At 54.7% G+C, this 20,228-nt stretch overlaps 8 protein-coding genes across 8 annotated transcripts; 4 read left to right on the top strand and 4 right to left on the bottom strand.

The window, feature by feature from the left end:
* Nucleotides 1–737: 737 nt before the first annotated feature.
* B0H64DRAFT_367330 (esterase-like activity of phytase-domain-containing protein) lies at nt 738–2,782 on the bottom strand. Its single transcript, XM_062801945.1, has 4 exons — nt 1,919–2,782; nt 1,334–1,851; nt 986–1,279; nt 738–922 (listed from the first exon to the last, which is right to left on the bottom strand). The coding sequence occupies exons 1-4, from the start codon at nt 2,623–2,625 to the stop codon at nt 801–803; spliced, it is 1,641 nt and encodes a 546-aa protein (XP_062654790.1). The 5' UTR covers nt 2,626–2,782; the 3' UTR covers nt 738–800.
* A 1,503-nt stretch (nt 2,783–4,285) lies between these two features.
* On the bottom strand, nt 4,286–6,056 carry B0H64DRAFT_450915 (uncharacterized protein). The gene is made up of 4 exons (XM_062807143.1): nt 6,010–6,056; nt 5,719–5,957; nt 5,075–5,636; nt 4,286–5,018 (listed from the first exon to the last, which is right to left on the bottom strand). The coding sequence occupies exons 1-4, from the start codon at nt 6,010–6,012 to the stop codon at nt 4,623–4,625; spliced, it is 1,200 nt and encodes a 399-aa protein (XP_062654789.1). The 5' UTR covers nt 6,013–6,056; the 3' UTR covers nt 4,286–4,622.
* Nucleotides 6,057–7,012: 956 nt separating this feature from the next.
* B0H64DRAFT_446507 (uncharacterized protein) lies at nt 7,013–7,672 on the top strand (the record flags this gene model as incomplete). Its single annotated transcript, XM_062806918.1, has 2 exons — nt 7,013–7,412; nt 7,473–7,672. 2 exons carry the CDS (start codon nt 7,013–7,015, stop codon nt 7,670–7,672), a joined length of 600 nt encoding a protein of 199 aa, XP_062654788.1.
* A 545-nt stretch (nt 7,673–8,217) lies between these two features.
* B0H64DRAFT_367327 (uncharacterized protein) lies at nt 8,218–10,142 on the bottom strand (the record flags this gene model as incomplete). Its single annotated transcript, XM_062801944.1, has 4 exons — nt 8,218–8,671; nt 8,734–8,855; nt 8,925–9,019; nt 9,096–10,142. 4 exons carry the CDS (start codon nt 10,140–10,142, stop codon nt 8,232–8,234), a joined length of 1,704 nt encoding a protein of 567 aa, XP_062654787.1. The 3' UTR covers nt 8,218–8,231.
* Nucleotides 10,143–10,849: 707 nt separating this feature from the next.
* On the top strand, nt 10,850–11,791 carry B0H64DRAFT_450908 (P-loop containing nucleoside triphosphate hydrolase protein; the record flags this gene model as incomplete). Its single annotated transcript, XM_062807142.1, has 1 exon — nt 10,850–11,791. One exon carries the CDS (start codon nt 10,850–10,852, stop codon nt 11,789–11,791), a length of 942 nt encoding a protein of 313 aa, XP_062654786.1.
* Nucleotides 11,792–12,478: 687 nt separating this feature from the next.
* Nucleotides 12,479–13,469, top strand: B0H64DRAFT_410240 (uncharacterized protein). The gene is made up of 2 exons (XM_062804779.1): nt 12,479–12,717; nt 12,793–13,469. The coding sequence occupies exons 1-2, from the start codon at nt 12,514–12,516 to the stop codon at nt 13,036–13,038; spliced, it is 450 nt and encodes a 149-aa protein (XP_062654785.1). The 5' UTR covers nt 12,479–12,513; the 3' UTR covers nt 13,039–13,469.
* An 8-nt stretch (nt 13,470–13,477) lies between these two features.
* Nucleotides 13,478–16,838, bottom strand: B0H64DRAFT_427284 (uncharacterized protein; the record flags this gene model as incomplete). Its single annotated transcript, XM_062805774.1, has 3 exons — nt 13,478–14,262; nt 14,326–16,623; nt 16,833–16,838. The coding sequence occupies 3 exons, from the start codon at nt 16,836–16,838 to the stop codon at nt 13,789–13,791; spliced, it is 2,778 nt and encodes a 925-aa protein (XP_062654784.1). The 3' UTR covers nt 13,478–13,788.
* A 1,876-nt stretch (nt 16,839–18,714) lies between these two features.
* On the top strand, nt 18,715–19,717 carry B0H64DRAFT_378022 (uncharacterized protein; the record flags this gene model as incomplete). Its single annotated transcript, XM_062802560.1, has 2 exons — nt 18,715–19,474; nt 19,650–19,717. 2 exons carry the CDS (start codon nt 18,715–18,717, stop codon nt 19,715–19,717), a joined length of 828 nt encoding a protein of 275 aa, XP_062654783.1.
* Nucleotides 19,718–20,228: the final 511 nt, after the last annotated feature.

Raw genomic sequence — 20,228 nt, 5'->3', positions numbered from 1 at the left:
CGGGTGGAGCGCTGGAGGGTGATGTGGTATTGGGCTTGCTGCCGTATCATGCCGATGATGTGGCCGATGAGAGGGAGCCGTGGCTTCACGAGGGGAGGCTCGTGCGGGTCCACGCGGGGTCCGACGGACTGGAGGAGGACAAAGCCAAGGGCCAAAGCTATAGCGGTGGTGATGAGAGGCGTGGCTTTCGCCGTCTCGAGGCCGCGAGCGACGAGCGCGGGGAGCGTGTCGAACATCGCGTTGGCGTCCATAACGGTGATGATCAAGTCACTGCCCTATTCAATGCATTACAATCCGACTTTACGGATGGTGAAGTCTGAAGGGAGGAAAGAAAGGGATGTAATGCGCGAGCAACGACGAGTATCTTCAATCTCAAAGTTCCTGGTGCCTGATCGAGGATCGTTTCGTGGCTGCGACGCTGAGGTGACGTTGAGCGGCCCGAGTGGCTGGATCGGACTGGAATGTCGGACGGGGACTGGTCACAATTCGAGGCCCCGTCGGCAGGGCTTCGTCAATCTAACCGCCTTGGGGTCGGCAGCTTGTCGCTTTTCGGCCGCCCTCTTCTGATAGGCAGCTTTCCGCGCTCACCACCATAAGCACAGGCCCCTTCCCCAGCAGTGAGACGTCGCAGAAGGAGGGCAGCGAGGTATGAAGGTGAGTGAAGGTCAGTTGTGATATGTTTACCAAGCGACCACACAGACAAATATCGACCATGGGGGCAATACAATCGAGTGAATCGTATGAAGACAAGTAACTATTAGGTATTGATGAACTGATATCGCAGTCCCTTGATCTGTTCTCTACGCGACAAGGGGCTTGCTGCCCTTCGGCAGAGTGACCTTGAAAACCAAGGCCTGGCTGTGAAGAAAGGGAACCGAAGCAGAGTCATCCACGAAACGAATCTTGCCAAAGTCGGCATAGCCTATAATCAGTCACCGTGTCAGCACTAAGCCCACATAATACCAGAGTCAACAGTGGGACGTACCGTTGTCGGTGATGAAGTCGTTGTCAGACAGCGTGATGAGGTAGTACTCATCCTCGTTCTTCCCACCGCAGCTGCTGCTCTTCCCCTTGCCCTTGCCCTTCTTTCCCTCGTCCGCATGGACGGGGAGCAGAGCCAGAGCCTCCCACTTCTCGTTCAAGAGGCCGAAGTCGACCGGGGCGCCGTTGTGGACGACGTCTCCCTCGGCCGTCTTGAACTTGTTGAGCTCCGTGTTGATGTTGTAGTCAATGAACGGGCACAGTTCAGCCGCGGTGATGTCAGAAACGAGAACGTCGGCTACGGATAAGAATATCAGTAATCAATGTTTCCGCGAGTAGAACAGAAACTCACAAGGATCCTCGTCCGTTCCGACGGTGATGTTCCCGTTCTGGATATCGTCAAACTTGGGCCCCTTGATGTTAGTAGCCCCAGAGAGATCCACAATGTCGACGTGGCGGTAAAGGGACAAAGCATCATCTTGTCCCCGGCCGGCATCCGAGTCGCGAGCCAGGACCATGAGCTGGGTGTCGGAAATGTAGTGGATCTCCGACTGCGCCGCGACGCGGGTCTTGTCCTTCGCGTTGGTGAAGGTGGGGAGCGGTACCGCGAACTCGGCCTCATATGTAATCTCAACGTCGTCCTTGTTCTGCTTGTTGAGAGCATACTTGAGAAGACGGGTGTTGCGGCGCGTAGACTTGGAAGCACCACCATCTTGCTGGGCGGCCGACTGCAGCATAACCCAGAGCGACTTGCCATCGGCGCTCATGGTCAGACCCTCAAAGCCCTGGTTGTTCTGGCGGCCATGGTGCGGGTCCTCCGGGTCAGGAACCTTGGTGTTGTTGTAAATGGGGGGCGTGTTGGAGTTGTAGCTAAAAATGGTCAGTTACCACAAACCCACCGCGTCATACCACACACCACATAGATTATTTTACTCACCTGACCTCTCCGTTGCGAATGGGGAGGATCGCATCCGGGGGCTGGATAGCGGCAATCATCTGACCCTGTTTGTTGAACCTGTACAGAAACGGGCCATACTCGTCGCTAATCCAGAAGGATCCGTCTTCCTCCACCACCAAGCCCTCGGCGTCGAGAACCACGCGTTTGTCGCCGGGGCCCGGACCACCGAAGCCATCACCCGGATATGTCGCGGCCGGCATGGTGGGGAACCCCGGGTAGGTGAGGCCACCCGTGAAATCGGGATCGATACCAGTCATGGGCTTGCCGTCGGGCCCAGAGAGGAGGATGGTCCGCTTATACTGGAACTCGAGGTTCGGACCGGAAGGGTTGGCAACAGTGGCCTCCGAGGTCGGGCTGAACGCAATCTGAAAGATGTGAACTCTCGGAATGGTGTTCTGGGTCCCGTTTGTGTTCCACCCACGATCCGGAAGACCGTACATAGTGCCCGTGTAACGGTTGCCCGTCTTTTTCCAATCCTTGACGGCCATGGCGGAGCCGATGCTGATGGTGTCACCATACTGGTCACGCGCATCCGACTCCAAGGACCCATAACCGGCCAGGCCGTCGTATGAGTAGGCTTGCCCATTGCAAGAAACGGACGCTACCGGCGATGTGGTTCGTTTGACGGACTTGCCCGCGGCGTGCAGGGCAAAGCCCGAGACTGCCAGGTACTTGAAGGACACCATTTTCCAACTTCAAAGGCAACAACAGTGCCGCAGTTTTGTCGGATTTAGGAGCGGGTTGAGTAGTTGAAGCCAAGGGAGTTCACCTGTTGATCTTGACACAACATAGAGATTTGGGAAGGGGGGAGGGGTCTTATAAGACTGATAGCCGTAATTCCAAACTTGGAGCACAGGCACGTGGTTCACAACTCGCGAGAACGCTTCCTGCCTTCTGTACCAACCATTCCATTATTGACTCTCCCTCACTGCCCTCCAGTGTTACATTGCGGGCCGAGAGAGTGGAGCTGCCTGCATGTCTGGCACACATGGTCCCATTCCCGGTTGTGATTGGGCGGTTGTTGATTGTCCAATTCCAGCTCTGCTGGTTTTGGGGGACCTGAGGATCGATACTACCCCGATTCGTGACCGAGTCCTGCCCTGGAAAGGAGCTGAGTGATGTTGAGTTTGTTTCGAGGAACTTTTGACGGCGTTCAAGATGGGGGGAAGTCCCCCAAATCGATATCAACAAGCCCCGGTTCCACATCATGTTGCATTTGTATGTTTGTCTTGGCTACATGTCGGTGACTGAAAGGAAACTCGAACCTGCAACCCCCAATACCGCGACGGTGTTCGAACCATGTCGGTGGCAGGATGAGAGAACTATTCGGCGGCAATGTGGTGATCTCTGAGGGACAACTCAACTCACTACTGCCTGTCGGTGAGGAAATAAAGGCAGGCGTGCGTGACGAAATGAAAGTTACCGACCTACCTAGACAGGTACTGTACAAAATGCAATACAAATTTAATGTACAACTTGCTGTTCTGGCTGCCGAATTTGGCAGTCCTGGGCAGCAGTAAGTTCGAGAAAGCTCCCAAAGTCCAGGAAATACATTTTCTTCAACCTCGAATCTATTTTCGGCTCCCCAGCACAGCAGCACAGCGGTGCAACTAAACATAGAATGGTGGTAGAGAGGATCCGTGTTATGTTGAAGGAGGTGCGCATTGTGAAGGATGAGAGTGCCGTGTGGAATTGTTAGGACTAGGCTCTTGGGGCGTTTGAAGGGTTGAAGGAGGTGGGAATGGTTTATGGGCATTTGACGGTGGAGGGGAGAGTAGGATTTCGATTGACAACCCCCACATTCCAAGGCTCCTCCGGCGTGCCACTGTAGGTATAAAGGTATGTGCCTTATTTTACCTATGTAGGTACCTAGGTAATGTAACAAAGAGTTAAACGGCATGTTTAGAAACAACAATTCAACGTCTGGAAAATACTTCGTACACCCAAATTACAACGCAGAGCAAGACGTGGCGTTCTAATTGTGCTAGCGTTAGCCAAAGTGCCTAGCAATGAGTGAGTCAAGAGCAGAGTGAGGGATGAAGTTCACCTTGAAATGCCATAAGCTTCATTCTCACAGCACTTCGTGTAGATTTCTTCAAACTTGTTGACAAGTTCCTCTGACCTTGCCCTCCGTGTGCCGTCGATCAGGAGGAGTCTGGTTTCGATGAACTCTAGAATGTCAACAAACATGTCGCTGCACCTCTCATGCTGTCGAAGCCTAAGGAATAGCTAACAATGTTTGGAGTTTATCAGCACAAGTCCCATGTTGTTCGGGTGTGGTAAAAGGGGTGGTTGTCGGTAGGTTGGTGCCACTAACATTCTCGACAGCTCCATTCAGAGTCGGGGGTTGTGATAGTGCGTAAAACATATCCCTAGGCACATCTTGGTCACGAACCTGGCGTGGAGGGGAGGCTTCTGAACGCCTTTTCGAAAACTCATCCACCCCCCCCCCCCCAGCCCTCAACATACCACCTCACAAACTGCAGAAGCACGCAACCCAGTGACCAGGTATCGTACGACTGGGAGACGTAGCCTCCTTGTATCTCGCACTCGGGCGGGCGGTATGTTGGCGTCTGGCCGATAGTGTCGGCTCAGACCTTGGACACGCTTGCCTTGCGGTGGAAGTCAGCCAGGCCAAAGTCTGAGATTTAAGTGTCCCCATGTTGGGACCATCGTTAGAGAACTACAAGATGTTCTCGGGTTTGATTTCGCCGTCCCCCCCTTCGGTTTGCTCGTCGGTTGCCGAAGAAGGGCCCGGGTGCTGGATGAGGTGTAACCCCTGGGTAATACCCAAAGTTTCGCCAGCAACCCACTTGGCGAGGTCATAGCTGCGCTGTGGATTGTTGATATCAGGGAAATGCTTCTGCCAAAGGTCTTCCAGGTTCCCGCCATCGGCCCAGAGGAAGACCAGATGGGTTTGTTCGTTGTACTCAAAAGTGCAGAGGAGCCGAACGAGGCGGTCCCGGTGTTTCTTCCCGTCAAAGCGCTTTAGGCTGTTGATTTCGCTTTGTACGTCGGCTGGCTTGTAACATTTGTGGATGGACTTTACGGCATAGTTGGTCTCGAGAGACGCGACCTTCTGTGAAGACATGGGTGAGTGCGACAGTCATGATTAGGTAGAAAGGGGTCACTTACACAACGTTCAAGTCCGCAGTAGCTTCGATGAGCCGGGTGAATATGCACCTTTTTCATCACAGAAAAGCCACCGGGCTGCTCAACTGGTTCCCATTCCTCACTAATAGGCTTGATGAAGGGCAGTATTTCTTCTGGCCTGAATCTGTAGTTTGTGGGTCGTCTGGTTGTCGGACACTTATCGTCGTAAGGACAGAGCATGTCGAAGTGCGGAGCCAGCAGTTGCCACTGGTAGTTAAAAAACAAGTCGCTGTCGCGCGGCTTCCACCACGAATCTCCTCCGGGAGACAATGCAAAATCTTTGATTTCGTATGTCTTGTGCGCCCCTTCATCCCCTCTGACTTGACATGACAGGGAGCCTATGACAGGGTCCACGTCGAAGGGAAGATGGCCGTCGTCGATGCCCTCCTGGACGAGCTTGATAATCAAATCGCCCTTGTCAATCAGTGTCAGAATGGCGAACAGCTTCCTTCGGTCCGGCACAATGCGCAAGAGAACGTCCTCCGGATAGCCATGTTCAGCGAGCTCCTCCTCGAACCGTCTCGGCGCAAATAAGGTTTTGGGTCTCGTCGGCGGGTAGGAACATATCCGTCATCCCACTTGTCCATCCCATGCAAGGTCTCTTGGCTCTTCGGACTTTGGCATACAAGCTTGAGGAAGCATGGCCGCCATTGTTGCTCACTTCAGACGGGGCGGTGCTGGCAGAACTCGGAGCCACGCCCGAACGGGAGTCGAAAATAGAAAGGGATAACTTCGGTCTCTTTGAAAGGTCGACACCCAAGAACGCCGTCGATACCGACGAGTTGGTATTCATGCTAGCTCGATGCCTTTTAAGGCCCGTATTCGGGGCCACCATGTAGTCGGGGTGTAGGAAATGGGACGGGGACTGTGACGAGTCAGCTTGTGTTCGGATTTCTGGTTCTATTTGATAAACGAACCATATCACGTCCCAGGTTGTCCCCCGAGTGCCCAGGTTCACTTATCATTATTCGATGTAGCGAAGCGTCTGGGTCACTGATAGAATAACTGAGACTGGTACACTGTAAAAGTGACAAGCGAGAAAACGTGGTATAGGGTTTCTGCACACTTCAACGATAGCTGAACAATCTTGCCATGGAAGGCTCCAACACGGTAGCAAAAAACGAAGACAGTTCCGCCTCTGGCCCGATGTTTTACAGGGGCCTAACCACCCCTTATATATCTCTACCATGCTTTCACTTTTTTCCAGGTCAAGAACTCACAGCGATGGCTTGGGTGTGGGTCCTTAAAGGTATAAAGTCCAAATTCCTGACCCCGTAACTATGTCATTTCAGACGAGGTGCTCTACATTGCTGGTTAGCCGGGCAAACCTGTTCCCAGTTGCATGTTTACCAGGTATGTACCTTCTGACTTCCTGGTGGACCGTGGACTCGGTTAACTTGCCAAGGTACTCAGAATGCAATCTTGATGATATGCAATTCGGGCTGTCTCAGGGCGAACTTGAAGCTGCCTAGGTACCTATGTAGGTACTGTCCATCCCAACTCAGTTCAGATACGAGGGACAGCGTGCCCCTCTTTTGAACCAACACAAATAAATGGCCGGGTTCGGAATAGCACTACGGCAGCAAACGAATAGCGAGGCAGGGCCAAACGCTGTTGGCCAATGTTCAGACGGGATCCAACAACACTGGGCAATTACCAGCTGCCAGATGTTGCACAGCAGTTTGTGCGTAGCCTAGTGGTAGGCCTCCGTGCCTCGATAAGGGCAACCTGATACCCGATGCGTTGGTTGTTTCGGGTAACCGACTCGGAGAATTCCATGCTTTGTTTTTATTTCCACTCATCTCGACTTCTTTCCCCGCGCTCTTCACCTCTCAGCGCTTGTTTCTCCTCTTCAACACTTACCACTTGCGGCCGAAACAAGCGAACTGGCACCCGACCTCTGACATTGAATCAAACAAAATGGACGTCGCCTTCGCCTTCATTGCTCCAGCTGCACAGGCTGCGCTGCGATCCGCCGAACAAGCTATCGCTCCAGCCGCACAAGCTGCTCTGCGGTCCGCAGAAGATGTCATTGCCCCAGCCGCACAAGCTGCTCTTCGGTCCGCCGAGGAAGCCATCGCCCCGGCCGCACAAGCCGCCCTGCGATCCGCCGAACCAGCCATCGCCCCGGCTGCACAAGCTGCTCTGGCAGCCGCTGCCGATGCTGGCGAAGCTGCATGGGCTTTCGCGTCCGCGAACCCAGCCGCCGCAGCCTGTGGTGTTGTGGCTCTGGGCGGTTTGGCCATAGTCGCCGCCCCAGCTGTCATCACGACCCCTGCGCTGTCCGCCGTCGGCTTTACTCCCGTGGGGCCCGCGGCTGGTAGGTTCTCCCCGTCTGCTCGGTTTGGGGATGCGATTCTGACAGGCATCCTCGTCGCAGGAACAATCGCCGCAACTGTTCAGACTGCAAACGTTGCTGCGGGAGGTCTCTTTGCTACCATGCAAAGCGCCGCCATGGGGGGATATGGGGTCGGGGCGGTTGCTGCCGCTGGTCAGGTAGTTGGAGGTCTGGCTGCCGCAGCAGGAGGGGCGGGAGCTGCAGTTTTTGCACAGAACAACCAAGGACAAGTAAGGGATTGAGGGCGGGTTTATCTCACCTTCAATCCCAGGATGAGGAGCGGCAGCTGGTCGGGCTGGATGGGGACATGCCAGGGGGTGGTGACCGGTTTGGAAAAGGGGTCGTGACGCCACTCGCAAGGGGAAATACGGTAGTCGGGCGTCCTGCCTCGCTGACCGTCACTGGTCCAGTGTCGGCTGGGAGCAAAGCGGCTTGCTCTTCTGTGACGCTGTCCATTTGTGCGCGCTGTGTTTGATTGATGAAGGTACGCCATTGAAGTTGGTTGCGACGATCGAGCGATGTATGGAGGGAGGAGAACTAGAGCCTTGGGTACCTACAATCCTCGACGTTTCAAGGGTGCATACACGAAATGGGGGTGCGAGAATACAAGAGAGGTATGCGAGAATGTCACTAGGGAGAATGTGTGAGAAATGTGACAATTCAGCTATCGTAGTGGGAATGTCGGTGGCAGCCATGGCAGGCCGAGATACATCATGTACGAAGCCCCAACATGAAGCATAAAAGTCCACAGATACTGATCTATCATCTACCCTGCACCCCCGCACAACAAGAACTAACCCCCTACCGTGCGCGCTGCATCCCCCCCAAGTCCCACGGCCTGGCGGTCTTTTCATCGATCACCGGCCAAGAACCGCAATATTCCACACGTTCGGGTAAACTATCCGCTGGGAACCACTCAGTACAGCCCAATAGCTCGCTGAGTATTTTCTTCTTGACCGGCTTCCCAGAATGCGTTCGCGGCAGCTGCTCCCCATCCCCCAAGACACGAAGCACAACAGGCAACATATACGCAGGCAAGACGCCAGCGAGGTCGGCTCGAATGCTGGCCAGATTGACGGCCCGTTGCGTGCCATCGTGCCGCAGTTGGATGACAGCACCACAGAGTTGGCGGGCTTCGTGGTAAGGTACCCCTAGAACGCAGGCATCTGCCACGTAAGGCAGCTCCATCAGGCAAGCCTCAACAGTTAGCGCTGGGATTTGGAAATAGCGAAAGAATATAACTGTGTTATCGAGGTATTAGCAGGTACCTTCCCATGCAAGGGCGAGGAAGGAGATCGCTCACAGTCAGTGGTGTCTCGGCCGGTAAAAATGACTTCGCCATCTTTGAGCTCAGCGGTGTCGCCTGTCTTGTAGAAACCATCTTTATCCAACGAGGCTTTTGTCTTCTCTTCGTCCCCGAGGTAGCTGAGCCCTTGGTTAGAACTTGGTTGCTTCCATCGCATTGGAAGAGAATGTCAACAGACAGTGACATACTGAGTGAACATGCCCCGAGTCTTTACCATGACTTCCCCTCGGTGTCCTTCCGAGAGCCTCAACTCGTTTCCTGGGAGCAGTGCGCCAATAGAGCCCTAAAAGGATGATACAGTCAGCTGCCGTACTCTACATGGTCAGATGTTAGTCGAAACTCACATTCGGTTTATCCACCGCTCGGCAAATAACACCCCCTGCTTCTGTGCAGCCGTAGATGTTCTCAAACGGCAAGCCCGTCAATCCGGTCCAAAACTCCCTTAGTGAAGGCTCAATGGGGGCGGCCGCACATCTGACTTGCGACAAGTTCTGGAACCCCGCCGCATATTGTTCCAACGGACCTCCCCTCGACAGCACCAAGGCTTTCATCTCGCGCAAGATGGTCGGAGTGAAGCATATTTGGGTGGGATGGAGGCGCAACAAAGCGTCTAGAATATCTTCTGACGTGGTGTTCTCGCCGAGTATGTGGAGCGTCTTGCCCGATAGGATGGGTGAGATCAGGCTCGTGGTTCCGGCGATCCAGTGACAGGCCCGGTGGCTCACGACGACACCGCTCGCTGAAGCTCCGACTCTGTCGGGAAAGCCGAAGCATGACCGTGGGAGAACGACTCCTTTGGGCCGACCGGTGGTTCCCGACGTAAACAGGAGGATGCCCGGGCCTCTTGGGCTAAGTCGTAAGCTGTTGTCAATTTCAGCGTCGATACTGATCAGATTTCGGTCGAGCTTCACGCTCGACTCGCTGAAGATAGCTGCCCACTCAAAGCTATTTCCCTGTCCTCTGACGAATGCGGAGATGCTTGCTGCCTTATCCGTGCAGCCGTCGCCTACGAGGAGAAGTGTAGCTTTGGACTTAGAGATGATGTGATGTGCTTCTTCGGGGAGGATGCCGGACGCCATGGGCATGCATGCGCCACCCACAGCCCGAATCGCGAAGAAGGCGACGATGAACTCGTAGCCGCTCCGCACTAGGATGCCAATGTACGGGGAGGAACCGTCGTTCAGAAAGCCTTGGTCGTTTAGCATTGACTGCGGCAATGCTCTTCTGATGAGATATGCCGTTCGAAGAATGTCGCCGAGCAGCTCGGGGTAACTCTTCTGAAAGCCGCGAGTAACATCGTAGATGATGGTTTCCGAACTTTTGGCCTTGTGGTGAGACGAAGCGAGAAGTCTAGTCAGGACAGGATCTTGCGGGAAAGCCAGACATGCGCCAACGGACTCAAACATTCTGAACCGCTGGTTCTTTGATGCGCAGAGTAGGTAGGGTATGCACATTGAGAGTCTGGCCTCATTCGCGGCATCGAGGGCAGCCAAGGATGGAAAGTTAAGTATCCCCGGCCAACACCAAAACGATCATCCAACAGGTGTCTTTCAGCTCCAGTAAGATGAGGCTGTCTCAGCTGCTTGACACGCTGCGAGACGTGGACAATGCCGAATCCAGTAAAGTTTTACGGCCCAACACGGTCTGCGCCAGGCCTTGGTGTTCAGAAGGCCAGCTACCAAGTAGTTGCAATTTTCTGACTGGCGGTGGAACTGTGTGTCGATCCATCAAAAGAGGTGAAGAAGCGACTGGATCGACACCGCGTCTCAGCTGAGACCAGGGGCCTTTCCGAGACATCGGAGTGACAGCACAATGGTCCTTCTCTCGACATCCGGCCGGCATCTTCCGCTGCCTTAGTTTGTCTGATTGGCCGTGGCTCTCTTCAGATGCTCTTATTCTGTCTGGCGCAGGGCTGCGCTTGCAACCGGCGTTGAGCTTGTTCAAGAAGAGTAGGGTGGAAGAGCGCACCCAAGGATCCGATGGGCGGCAGACGGACGTGTGTGTATAAGATTCCATGACTCGTCGTTCTGGTTGCGCTTCTGATTGTTTCATCCCCCACACGCAGTCTCCCCCATTCCCAGTCTCTTCCATTCTCTGCACCTTCGAATTCATCATGGGCTCCAACGAAACCCCCGACGGCGCAGCCTTCAAAGTGCTCGAGTACTCGGATGAGATCCACGCCGAGCGCCCCGAGGACCTGCGCATTGGCGAGCATGGATACAAGTACCGACTGGTGGATGGCCGCGTGATGCCGCCATACATTACGCCCGAACGGTACGCGTTGTCACGGACGGTCAGCACGCGGCCCTCCGATATCTGCTTCGTCTCGTACCCCAAGTCGGGCTCGACATGGCTGTCGTACATCATCGTGCTGCTGGCGACGGGCTCGAACCCCTCGGGCGCGACGCTGCGCGACTCGCTGCACTGGGTCGAGAGCAGCTGGACATACCCGCGCAGCGCGGAGGACCTGGAGCGCGCGGCGGCACCGCGGATCTTCAAATCGCACATGCCGTACTCCATGGCCCTCGGTGGCGAGCCGGCCAAGAACCCATGCCGGTACATCTACATCGGCCGCAACCCCAAAGACGTCTGCGCTTCCTACTACTACTTCGAGAGTGGCAAGAGCTGGTCCGGCTATTACAACGGCGGCTGGGACCACTGGCTCGATATGTTCACGAGCGGGCGCGTGCAGCGAGGCGACTGGTTCGACCACGCCCTGAGTTGGTGGGAGCATCGCGACGCCGACAACATCCTCTTCCTCACCTTCGAGGACCTCAAAGTCGACACCCGCGGCCAACTGGAGAAGATCGCCAAGTTCTTGGGCCTCACCGTGAGCGATGATCAGCTGCGCGATGTTGAGCGCAAGATTGGCTTCGACCAGATGCAGCAGACCGAGTTTAGCGGGTTGAAGGATGTCAAGGAATTCAGCAAGTTCTTTCGCAAAGGCGAGATCGGCTCGTGGAAGGAGTATTTCACTGTGGCGCAGAGCGAGGCCTTTGATCGGTTGTACAAGGAGCGGGTCGGGGATACCGGGCTTGAATTTCGCTTCGAGTGACAGACATATGGTGGCAGAGGAAAACGATAGCTGTGATGAATGTGAGCAATAGAACAATGAGAAGAGCGGTGTCCGGCGGGTGGCGGCAGAGCCGCTTGCCAGTTGTCGGTATTATGAAGTATGAATTTAGAATATCACAATCTCCTAGTATCCCATCTCGGTCTAGACGAAGCCGCGTACCATGTCTGCCATCTCAGTAGCTCGGGATAGGTGCCCAGAGCCATCATCGACTTAGATATTCTGCCACGTGGGCCGACATTGACCATCAAGCGCAGCATGTCTTGGAGTAGCCCATTGCATTACATAGGTAAGTAACCAAGAAACTCTCTCCTCGAGACATCCTATCCCACTAACAAGCTCGGATCCAGAAAGGACCACCCTCCCGAGACGTGCATGGTCAGCTGGCCGCCCGGCTGCCTCGAGGAACGCTGCATCGTGTCCGCCATTGCGAATTTTGTGAGCCCAACCAACCGCGTTAGTCTCAACCTTGCCGATGACAAGACTCTGAGACACCCATCGTCCTCGACACGCGCCAGTCGTTAGGTAATCCAGCGTAGGAATACCACTTTGCAAACGAACGTCTGGCGAATAGGCAGAGTGCTCACCCGCGCCGTGCCACACGGCCACGTGACTCTAGCATATACATGTCGTGCTCAGCATCCTCCCCGCTTGGCCTTGTATCTTCCCCTTCAAGTTTTGTTTCTCGTCAGTTTCTTAACAACATGAGTGCCCCGACAACCAGCGGCGCGGCGGACGCGCCCTCCCGCTGCGCCACGAATTCTGAGCAAAAGCTGCCTTCGCGCGAGGAGCAACTAGCCGCCATGACCGCGCGGGTGGAGGAGCTTCAAAAGCAAGACCCCTCGGCCGATTTCAAGCTCGAACAGAAGTGGTGGGTGCCGAGCCTGGATTTCGGCAGCTATTTGCAGGTAAAAATTGCCCCTCCCTTCTTTTTCCCGTCATCAACTTGTGTTACCGCACAATGAGGGCTGAACGGGATTCAGGATGCTCTTCCACAAGAAATAAGCGCCCAGTTCAACGCCATCTTTGCAAAGCTCATCCAGGACAAGTTTGCCCCCGAGGCCGTGGCCAAGGCGCGCAAGGAGTCGAGGGAACTGCTCCAGGCAGAGTATCCCCAGGCGCTGGAGAGGGTGGAGGAGACGGTGTTCAAGAATGACGCGCAGTTTGCCGACTTGCACCGCCATCTGCAGGGGGTTGACTCCATCGGGCGTGCGGGCGGGAACTGCTGAGACCATGAGATGCATCCATGATTGTTCTATCTTTCGTAGCTCGTTATATGACGAATACGCTGAAACGACTACGACTGAATCACACAATCCTGAATCGCATCAACTGGATGACAGGGTGGTTTGCATCCACGAACCCAACATAAGCGTGGGCTGATGAGTAGCGAGTCGTTGGGTGGAGATAATGTACGTTATGGGAAGTCAGTTGTATTTGCGGGCTAAATAGTGATAGGAATACTTGTCAACTGCAGTGACAGTGCAAAGGATAGGCAGAGTTGGAAAGGTATGAGGGCATTGCTTGAGTTGTCTCGAGCTGCTTAGGTAGTGTTAATGTTGTGTTGTCTGCCGGCGACGTGGACAAGTTGGTACTCTCTCTACATGTATCTGTAAGTTCAAGTTAGCAGCATTGGTATAAATCAGCCATCGCCCCTGAAGTGCTAATCAGAATTCGAAAGCAGTGGTGATTTACTCATGCCACACGTGTACCGATCAATGACGGTTGCCCCCCGATAACAGATGTGGACTACCTACCTACCTGGTATCTTCCCCGGTCGATCCTAAACCAAGGTGTTCAGGGTGACCGACATCGCAAGTCTAAACGTAGAGATAGTGCTCAACAAGTTCCCAAAAGTCAACACGAAAAGGCATGCAGCCAACCCCTACCCAAGCACACCCAGGTGTACCAGGGCCTGCATCCCAAGGGGCGCCCCTACAAATAACCATCCATCTGCCCCCCCAACCCCCGAGCCAAACTCACATAATCGGACACCCGTCCCACTCCACACCCTCCAGCTCCTCGTAGTTCAGCGTCGCAACATACTCCTCAAACGGCGGCAACTTCTCCCAATAAACATGCACCATAAACGAGATCCTCATCTCCTCAAACGCCTCCGCCATCAGCTCCAGACACTCCTCATCCCCGCCCGCCATCGCCTCGTGCACCAAGCCAACCCTCTTTGAGGCGGCCCACGTATCAGTCGTCTCATAGACCTGCACATAGACCGCATTCCGGCGCTCGCACAACTTCTCCTCCATACTCTCGAACAGCATCATCATGGAGCACGCGACGGCGACATAGTTCAGGCTCGACAGCGGGCGCTGCGAGCAGGCGACATCCCCCATGACGTGCGCCTTGGCGTAGGCGAGCAGGCGGTGGCGGCCGGCGGCCTCGTCCGGGCGCTTGAAGCGGCGGGTGCTCGTGCGGCCCGCGCTGGTGCCGCCCTTCCTCTCGATGACGGTGACGTGGGAGGGACGGGAGGAGGATGATGATGGGTGTGTGTCCCCGGGCACCGCGCCCATCGCCATGATCTCGTCGTCGCTCAGGCCGTCGGCGCGGGCGCGCCTGACCAGCTCCGTGTCGTCGAGCCGGAGTTGCTGGGTTTTCGGGTCGAGGGTGCGGTTGGTTTGGGAGATGCGCGCGATGAAGAGGGGGGATCGGAGGGGGATTTCGGCGTCCGGGATGGTGTGCAGGTTCCACTTGTGGCGCCGCAACAGGCAGAGGCCGGATTGGATGTTGAAGAACTGGTTGTGTTCGACCGCCATGGTGCTGTGGTAGTCGTAACCTTGTTGGGCGTTCCTGCGCGCGTCACGCCCCTTTTTGCCTGCGGAAGATCCAGCCCGCATGCGGGCATTGTATGCGTTTGTGAAGTTGGATGAAGGGACTCTACCGTCGATGAAAATGGCCTGGGCAAAGAGTTGCGCAAGTGCGTCGAACAACCCGACGGGCGTCTTGAGATACCCCTTCTTGACAAGCATGTTGTGTAGGTGTAGGATTGTCAGGGGCTCGGGGAACCGGTCCCACAGGTACACACCGTATAGGTAAGCAAACTCCAGAGCCTCCATAAGGCCGGTGCCACACAGAAAGGGCGAGTACTCCCATAGGCCGTTCGCGTCGGTGTTGGAGAAGCGAGAGGGTGGGATATCGGTGACTATGGGAATGCCGGGCCTATCTTTCGACAGGCTCGACGTACCGAGGCATTGGGCAAATTCGCGCCGAAAGTGGTCCAACATCATCCCGGTTTGTCCATGCCGCCCGGGATCTTGGTGGAGCATGGAGTCCGTGATGCAGTGATCCTTGAGAACAGCAACGGCTTCAAGGAATCCACGGCCTGTTCTTTCATGCTCCCGGTCGAGGAAGAGGTCGATATCGCGCCGAGGTCGGAAATTCGGCGGTGGTGGCTTGAGTTTGTGGCCTTTCGAAGGGCTGTGCGACCAACCGCGAGAAACCATCAGGGAGTCGACGATACACTGGAGCTGGAAAACGTGATGTGGCAGGATGCGTCCCAGAATCTTTGTTCCTGGCTTCTGCATCGCCAGGGACGTGACGAAACCGGCAAACTCGTTCAAGCCGAGGACCCTCCGGTACTTGGCCCACGGCCCCGTCGGCGACCAATTGATGTTTTCCAAGACGTATCCCTCAGTATTGTCGTTTACCAGGAAAGACGAGAAGGCGTTGACTAGGTCGTAAAGCCAGTTTATGGTATAGCAGCGGCGCCACCGGATTCTCTCTTCATCGGTTGCCTGCTCTAGGTTGAAATTGGGGTCCCAATCGCGGATTTCACCGAGCATTCGTTTAGTCGGTCTATTTGAGCGGGTCTTCTGAGCGTCCTCGATGAAGTCGATCAGGTCGTGGTATGTGTGTATCATAACGTCCTCCTTGATATCAGCGAAGATGGCTTGAACGGTTTTACCCTCGCCGCCGGGTGCGTGAACGGTGTGTTTAAACAGGCCCTCGGTCCTTTCCGGTTTACCCCGCGTGATGGTGATCATTATCAGCTCGTAAAAGTCGTAGCCGGGGAAGTCGACAAATATCTCGGCGGCAGATCGCTGGATCATGGTGACGGCTATGTGGGAAACAGCGGCCGCAACGGCAGTGTTCAAGCCATCGTAAGCGCACTCGCGCCATACGTCCTGGAGGTACATCCGAAGGTCGACCCACTCCAACATAATGGTGCAAACAGCCATCATATACTCGGGGCTTGCCAGTGTGGTGGCTGCCTGGACATCGTCGATGATCCGGTATCTCTCGAGAGGAATGTCATCTTGCGGCCGTTCCTTGCGTTTTCCAGCCCGCTTGGCTTTCTTCCCTTTGCCTAGTCTTGCCTGTCGGCGTCTTCTCTGAACAAGGTCAGGGCGCTTTCGGGGTTGCCCATCGGAGGTGGCCTCATCATCCGATCCTTCGGCTCTTTCATCCGTGTCGGCAGTATTGCCCAAGTCCAGGGCAGTAAACTGATTGGTCAGGAGAAGGCGGTCGAGGGAGTCCTTGGGATTGGGGGCATTGGCGTCAATAGCAGCGTCGTCCATTGTGCAGTTCGGGTTCCAACTTTCCCCTCCCAGTGCGTGGAACGCCTCGGTCAAGGCGTCGATGAAATACCCGTGGCTCACATTGCTCCTCTCAATTTCCGGGTTTGGATTCTCGGCAACGATTTGCTGGAAGGTTTCGCGGGCAGCAGTGCGAGCGTCGATGACGGAACGAAACAAACGGAGGATAGGGGGTGGCACAGTCTTGATATGCTTCGCGATAAGACGAGATAAAACCACCAGATTCGCAACCGTGATCTGGCCCGTCGTGTTCACCTGCTCTACCTTCTTGCCACGTTTGGTTGTCGACTTGATGATGTCGTTGGACGTTTGGATGATCCAGTACAATAGCTGGCTGGTATCTCGCTTGTACGAGAGATAGCCGGTGTTTGCCATGACCACAATGTGAATGAAAGCTAGAGCGTGTCCAGTCAGTGTTGGATGAAATGGCAATCGGAATGGGAGTGTGAGAACTTTTGTGCGGTGCGGATAGCGACAGCCATCGTACGTAATTAATGTCGTAAAAAAAACAAAGAGCCACGTCCATGTTGATGCATATGCCCGACCGCTATCATCGGGCTACCAGCGTCATAAAAAGCCGTCTTGTTGGGTAGAATGAGCATGTCCACTGGAACATGATTATGACATTACTGTTCCAGATACGGGTACTAAGACAACAGAATGGCCTGTAGAATCTGGCTGGGTTAGTGGCCAACTAGGCCTGTATGTCTTTGTTGTGGGTTACCCTACTCCCTAGGTATTACCTGGATTACTAAAACTTTAGTCAAAGCAAGGAATGTTTGGACAGTTTGAATACCCGTCTCACTCCAGGTTGAACTTGGATTTGGTTGACCATACGTTTCCGAGCAACTGCACTAGCGCCTTCGACGGCCGTCGGCTATCAAAACTTACTCGCTCGCGGTCGTCTCTGGCCCTCACCTTGATGCCTTAGTTCGTCTAACTAGCTTGGGCTCGATACTCGGCCATGGTAGTGTCGCACGTTCAAAGTTTAACGGGGCTACGGTCGGCACTTTCAACTCTAGCTCGGGCTAACTGGGCTCCTGTCAAGGAAGGACAAGGAACTCCTCCAGCGGGAAGTACAGGCACTGACCACCAAGCTAGACAATATGGTCGCCGACGTCAAGGATGCGGAGAAGCGCTCCCCACTAGACGGACACGGGTCGAAACACCGACGCCGAGTGGCCGAGCCCCCATGCGTGTCGCCAGCGAGGCGCTGACGACTGCAACTCCCACTACAGACGCCGGCGAATGTGTCGGAAAACACTGTGCTGGACAAGTTCCGTACATGTAGCGAGCTGAGTATGTTGCGAGACCATATTGTAAACGGAGCCCGCGTAGGGGAACAACCTGGCGCCTGGTTGATAAAGCCCTCTATATCGGCCAGGATACCGCTATCCTCGTTGTTGCTGGCAGAGCAGCTGGTTGGGATGTGGTCTATGTCGGCTTTTTCAGTCGCCCGATCTGCCGTGCTTCTCGACCTGTCACCTGCTGATACTGCAAGCCCGGTACGAAGGCCAGTCATATCCCCGTCAAGGACGGCGAAGTCCCTAAACATAGGTACGCTGTGTTGTCGACTGCCTTCCAGGTTGGCAGGTCGGAGGCAACAGGTTCCGCGAAGCTCACTTTCCTCTTTGCGTTGATGGGGGTAAATTGATTTAATGTATCTAACCGGGCTGCTAGGGTAGTCGGCAGCTCTGGCTGGACCGCTTCAGCGACCGGCGAGTAAACAAATAGGAATAAGGTAGACATCTCTCATTTATGCGGCTACGCTGAGGGCTAACCGGGCTGTCGTTGGGGATGACGGGAGTAGAGCTCGCTAAAAACCGTAATATATATAAACTAACAAATACTGTACCTATCTGCTCGTTATAATTAACCTCCTACCCGAGGATAACATCGATCGTGCCAGCCCTGACGTGCTAACCAATACGGGGACGGATATCTTCAGCCCGCGACATAGTTAGCATTAGCTCGCACACGCGTATAAAGGTCGAAAGTCCTATCAAACACGACCCTCTACACCTGCTTGACGCGGCTAACGGCCACGTGAGTGATGACGAGATGGAGCCGTCACCGGGCGCCATATGGTACCGGGTCGGTTTGCTCCCCCCTTGTGAGACTCGGCCGTCAACGGCAGTGACAGGCAACAAGACCAGCTTGCTACTGCTCTCTATTGCTCTTTCCTAGTTTAATCATGATTGCGATGAACTCGCCGAAAACCCATTTTCTTTCCTGTGCTTGCCGTGGGCACAATTCAACGTACGAAACTGATTGTTCTTCAAGGACGGTTGGCCGGTCTTCAACCTGGTCGCGAGACCACCACATCAGACCTTTATACTATTACCTATTTCTAACACCATGGTTACCACCCGATCTAGAACTGGATGTGCACGCAGCCATTCTCCGACACACAATGTTAGCGTAAGCAGACGTACCCGTAGCCGTTCTCCGATGAAACATGCTAGGGTCGATGTTCTCGACGACCAGGACCAGCAACTACAGAAGGGTTCTAACACTACTGATGACTACCCTGGAGGAGATGACGATGACAACAATGGTACGGACTATTTCGGTGATGACGAGGGTGAAGAGGACCTCTTTGAGTATCAGGAGGACGACGAAGAGGACGACCCTGACACATTCATTACCCCTGAATTGTTCGATATCCAAGATTTCACCCCTGAGACCGATGCTGCCGCTGAGCCGCAAGATGACCTTCACGACACAACGACAGAGGAGGACACTGCCCGATTCGAAATGAACATACTCAAGGTGGTCAAGTTTATGAAGAGTTGGGTTAATCGAGTCGATTCGCTCAGCGAGTTACAAGAAGCAGGGTACCTCAGCTCGCCGATGAAGACAGGCTGGTTCAACGCCGTGAAGGATGACACAGTCACAGGGCCGCAGCTCCTTTCTTTCGTGCCCACCAAGGTGAAGGCCATTCTTGGCAGAAAGAAACTCGGAATCGCCGACCTGATGCAACTTCCAGGACTTGGCTTGAACTGCACCGATCGGGAGGGTTCCTACCTCGCACTCCCTGCCAGGAAGGTTCAAACCAGCAACAGCCAAGCAGCACACCCCCCATCTCACGCAACGGCAACAGCTACCATGTTGGGGTGTACGTTGGATTATCCGCAAATCAGAAGAGTGCAAGAACGAGGCCTGCATGCGACCGGAAGAGGGTTCGCGGTGTGTGGGTTATGGGTAGGAGCAACGGTGCTCGAATTGCTATGACTGGAGGCGGAAGCATAAAGCTGAGGATAGACCAGCTACCTACCTTCGTCACGTCACAGGTCAACGAGTAAGCGATATCCTTGTCATTGTTGCCGTCGACACTCCTGTCAACGGACTCGTACTCTGAAGCTGTTTCCTCCTCGACTTCTTCCAACATAACATATCCCTCTACGGCTAAGTCCTCGACGACCTTACTTACGTTTGTATTGTCAGCGTCGATCTCTTCTATAAGATAGGATCGCCCGTCCCGGGTTGGCTTGCGCTAACGCTGGAAACGTTGCCCGTTGTACGTATAGCGACGAAACGAACGGCCACCTCGTTTGACGTAGCCCTGGAAACGACGATTGCTCCGTCTACGAAAGGGTGTAAGATTGCGACTCCTGTCCCTATAACTGTCTGAACGATTGGACGATGCCTGGTGTCCGTCATTCCTTCGGAAGTTTCCGCGAGCTCGGCCGAGTCTGGGTGGATCCGAATGCCTTCGCATAGCGCGGCGTATTATTTCCTTATCGTCTTCCCTTATCTGATGTCCGTGTTGGAAAAGGTATATCCGAGGAGGAGTTTCTCTGCCTGCGAGGGGGGCAAGCCGAAGTAACGTCGGAGGGCGAACTTCCGATTGTCAATACTCTGCTTCAGCC

Source organism: Chaetomium fimeti (genome assembly GCF_033439085.1).
Source record: "Chaetomium fimeti strain CBS 168.71 chromosome Unknown B0H64scaffold_10, whole genome shotgun sequence".
Classification (NCBI taxonomy): Eukaryota; Fungi; Ascomycota; class Sordariomycetes; order Sordariales; family Chaetomiaceae; genus Chaetomium; species Chaetomium fimeti.
This window is presented reverse-complemented; position numbering and strand designations above follow the sequence as displayed.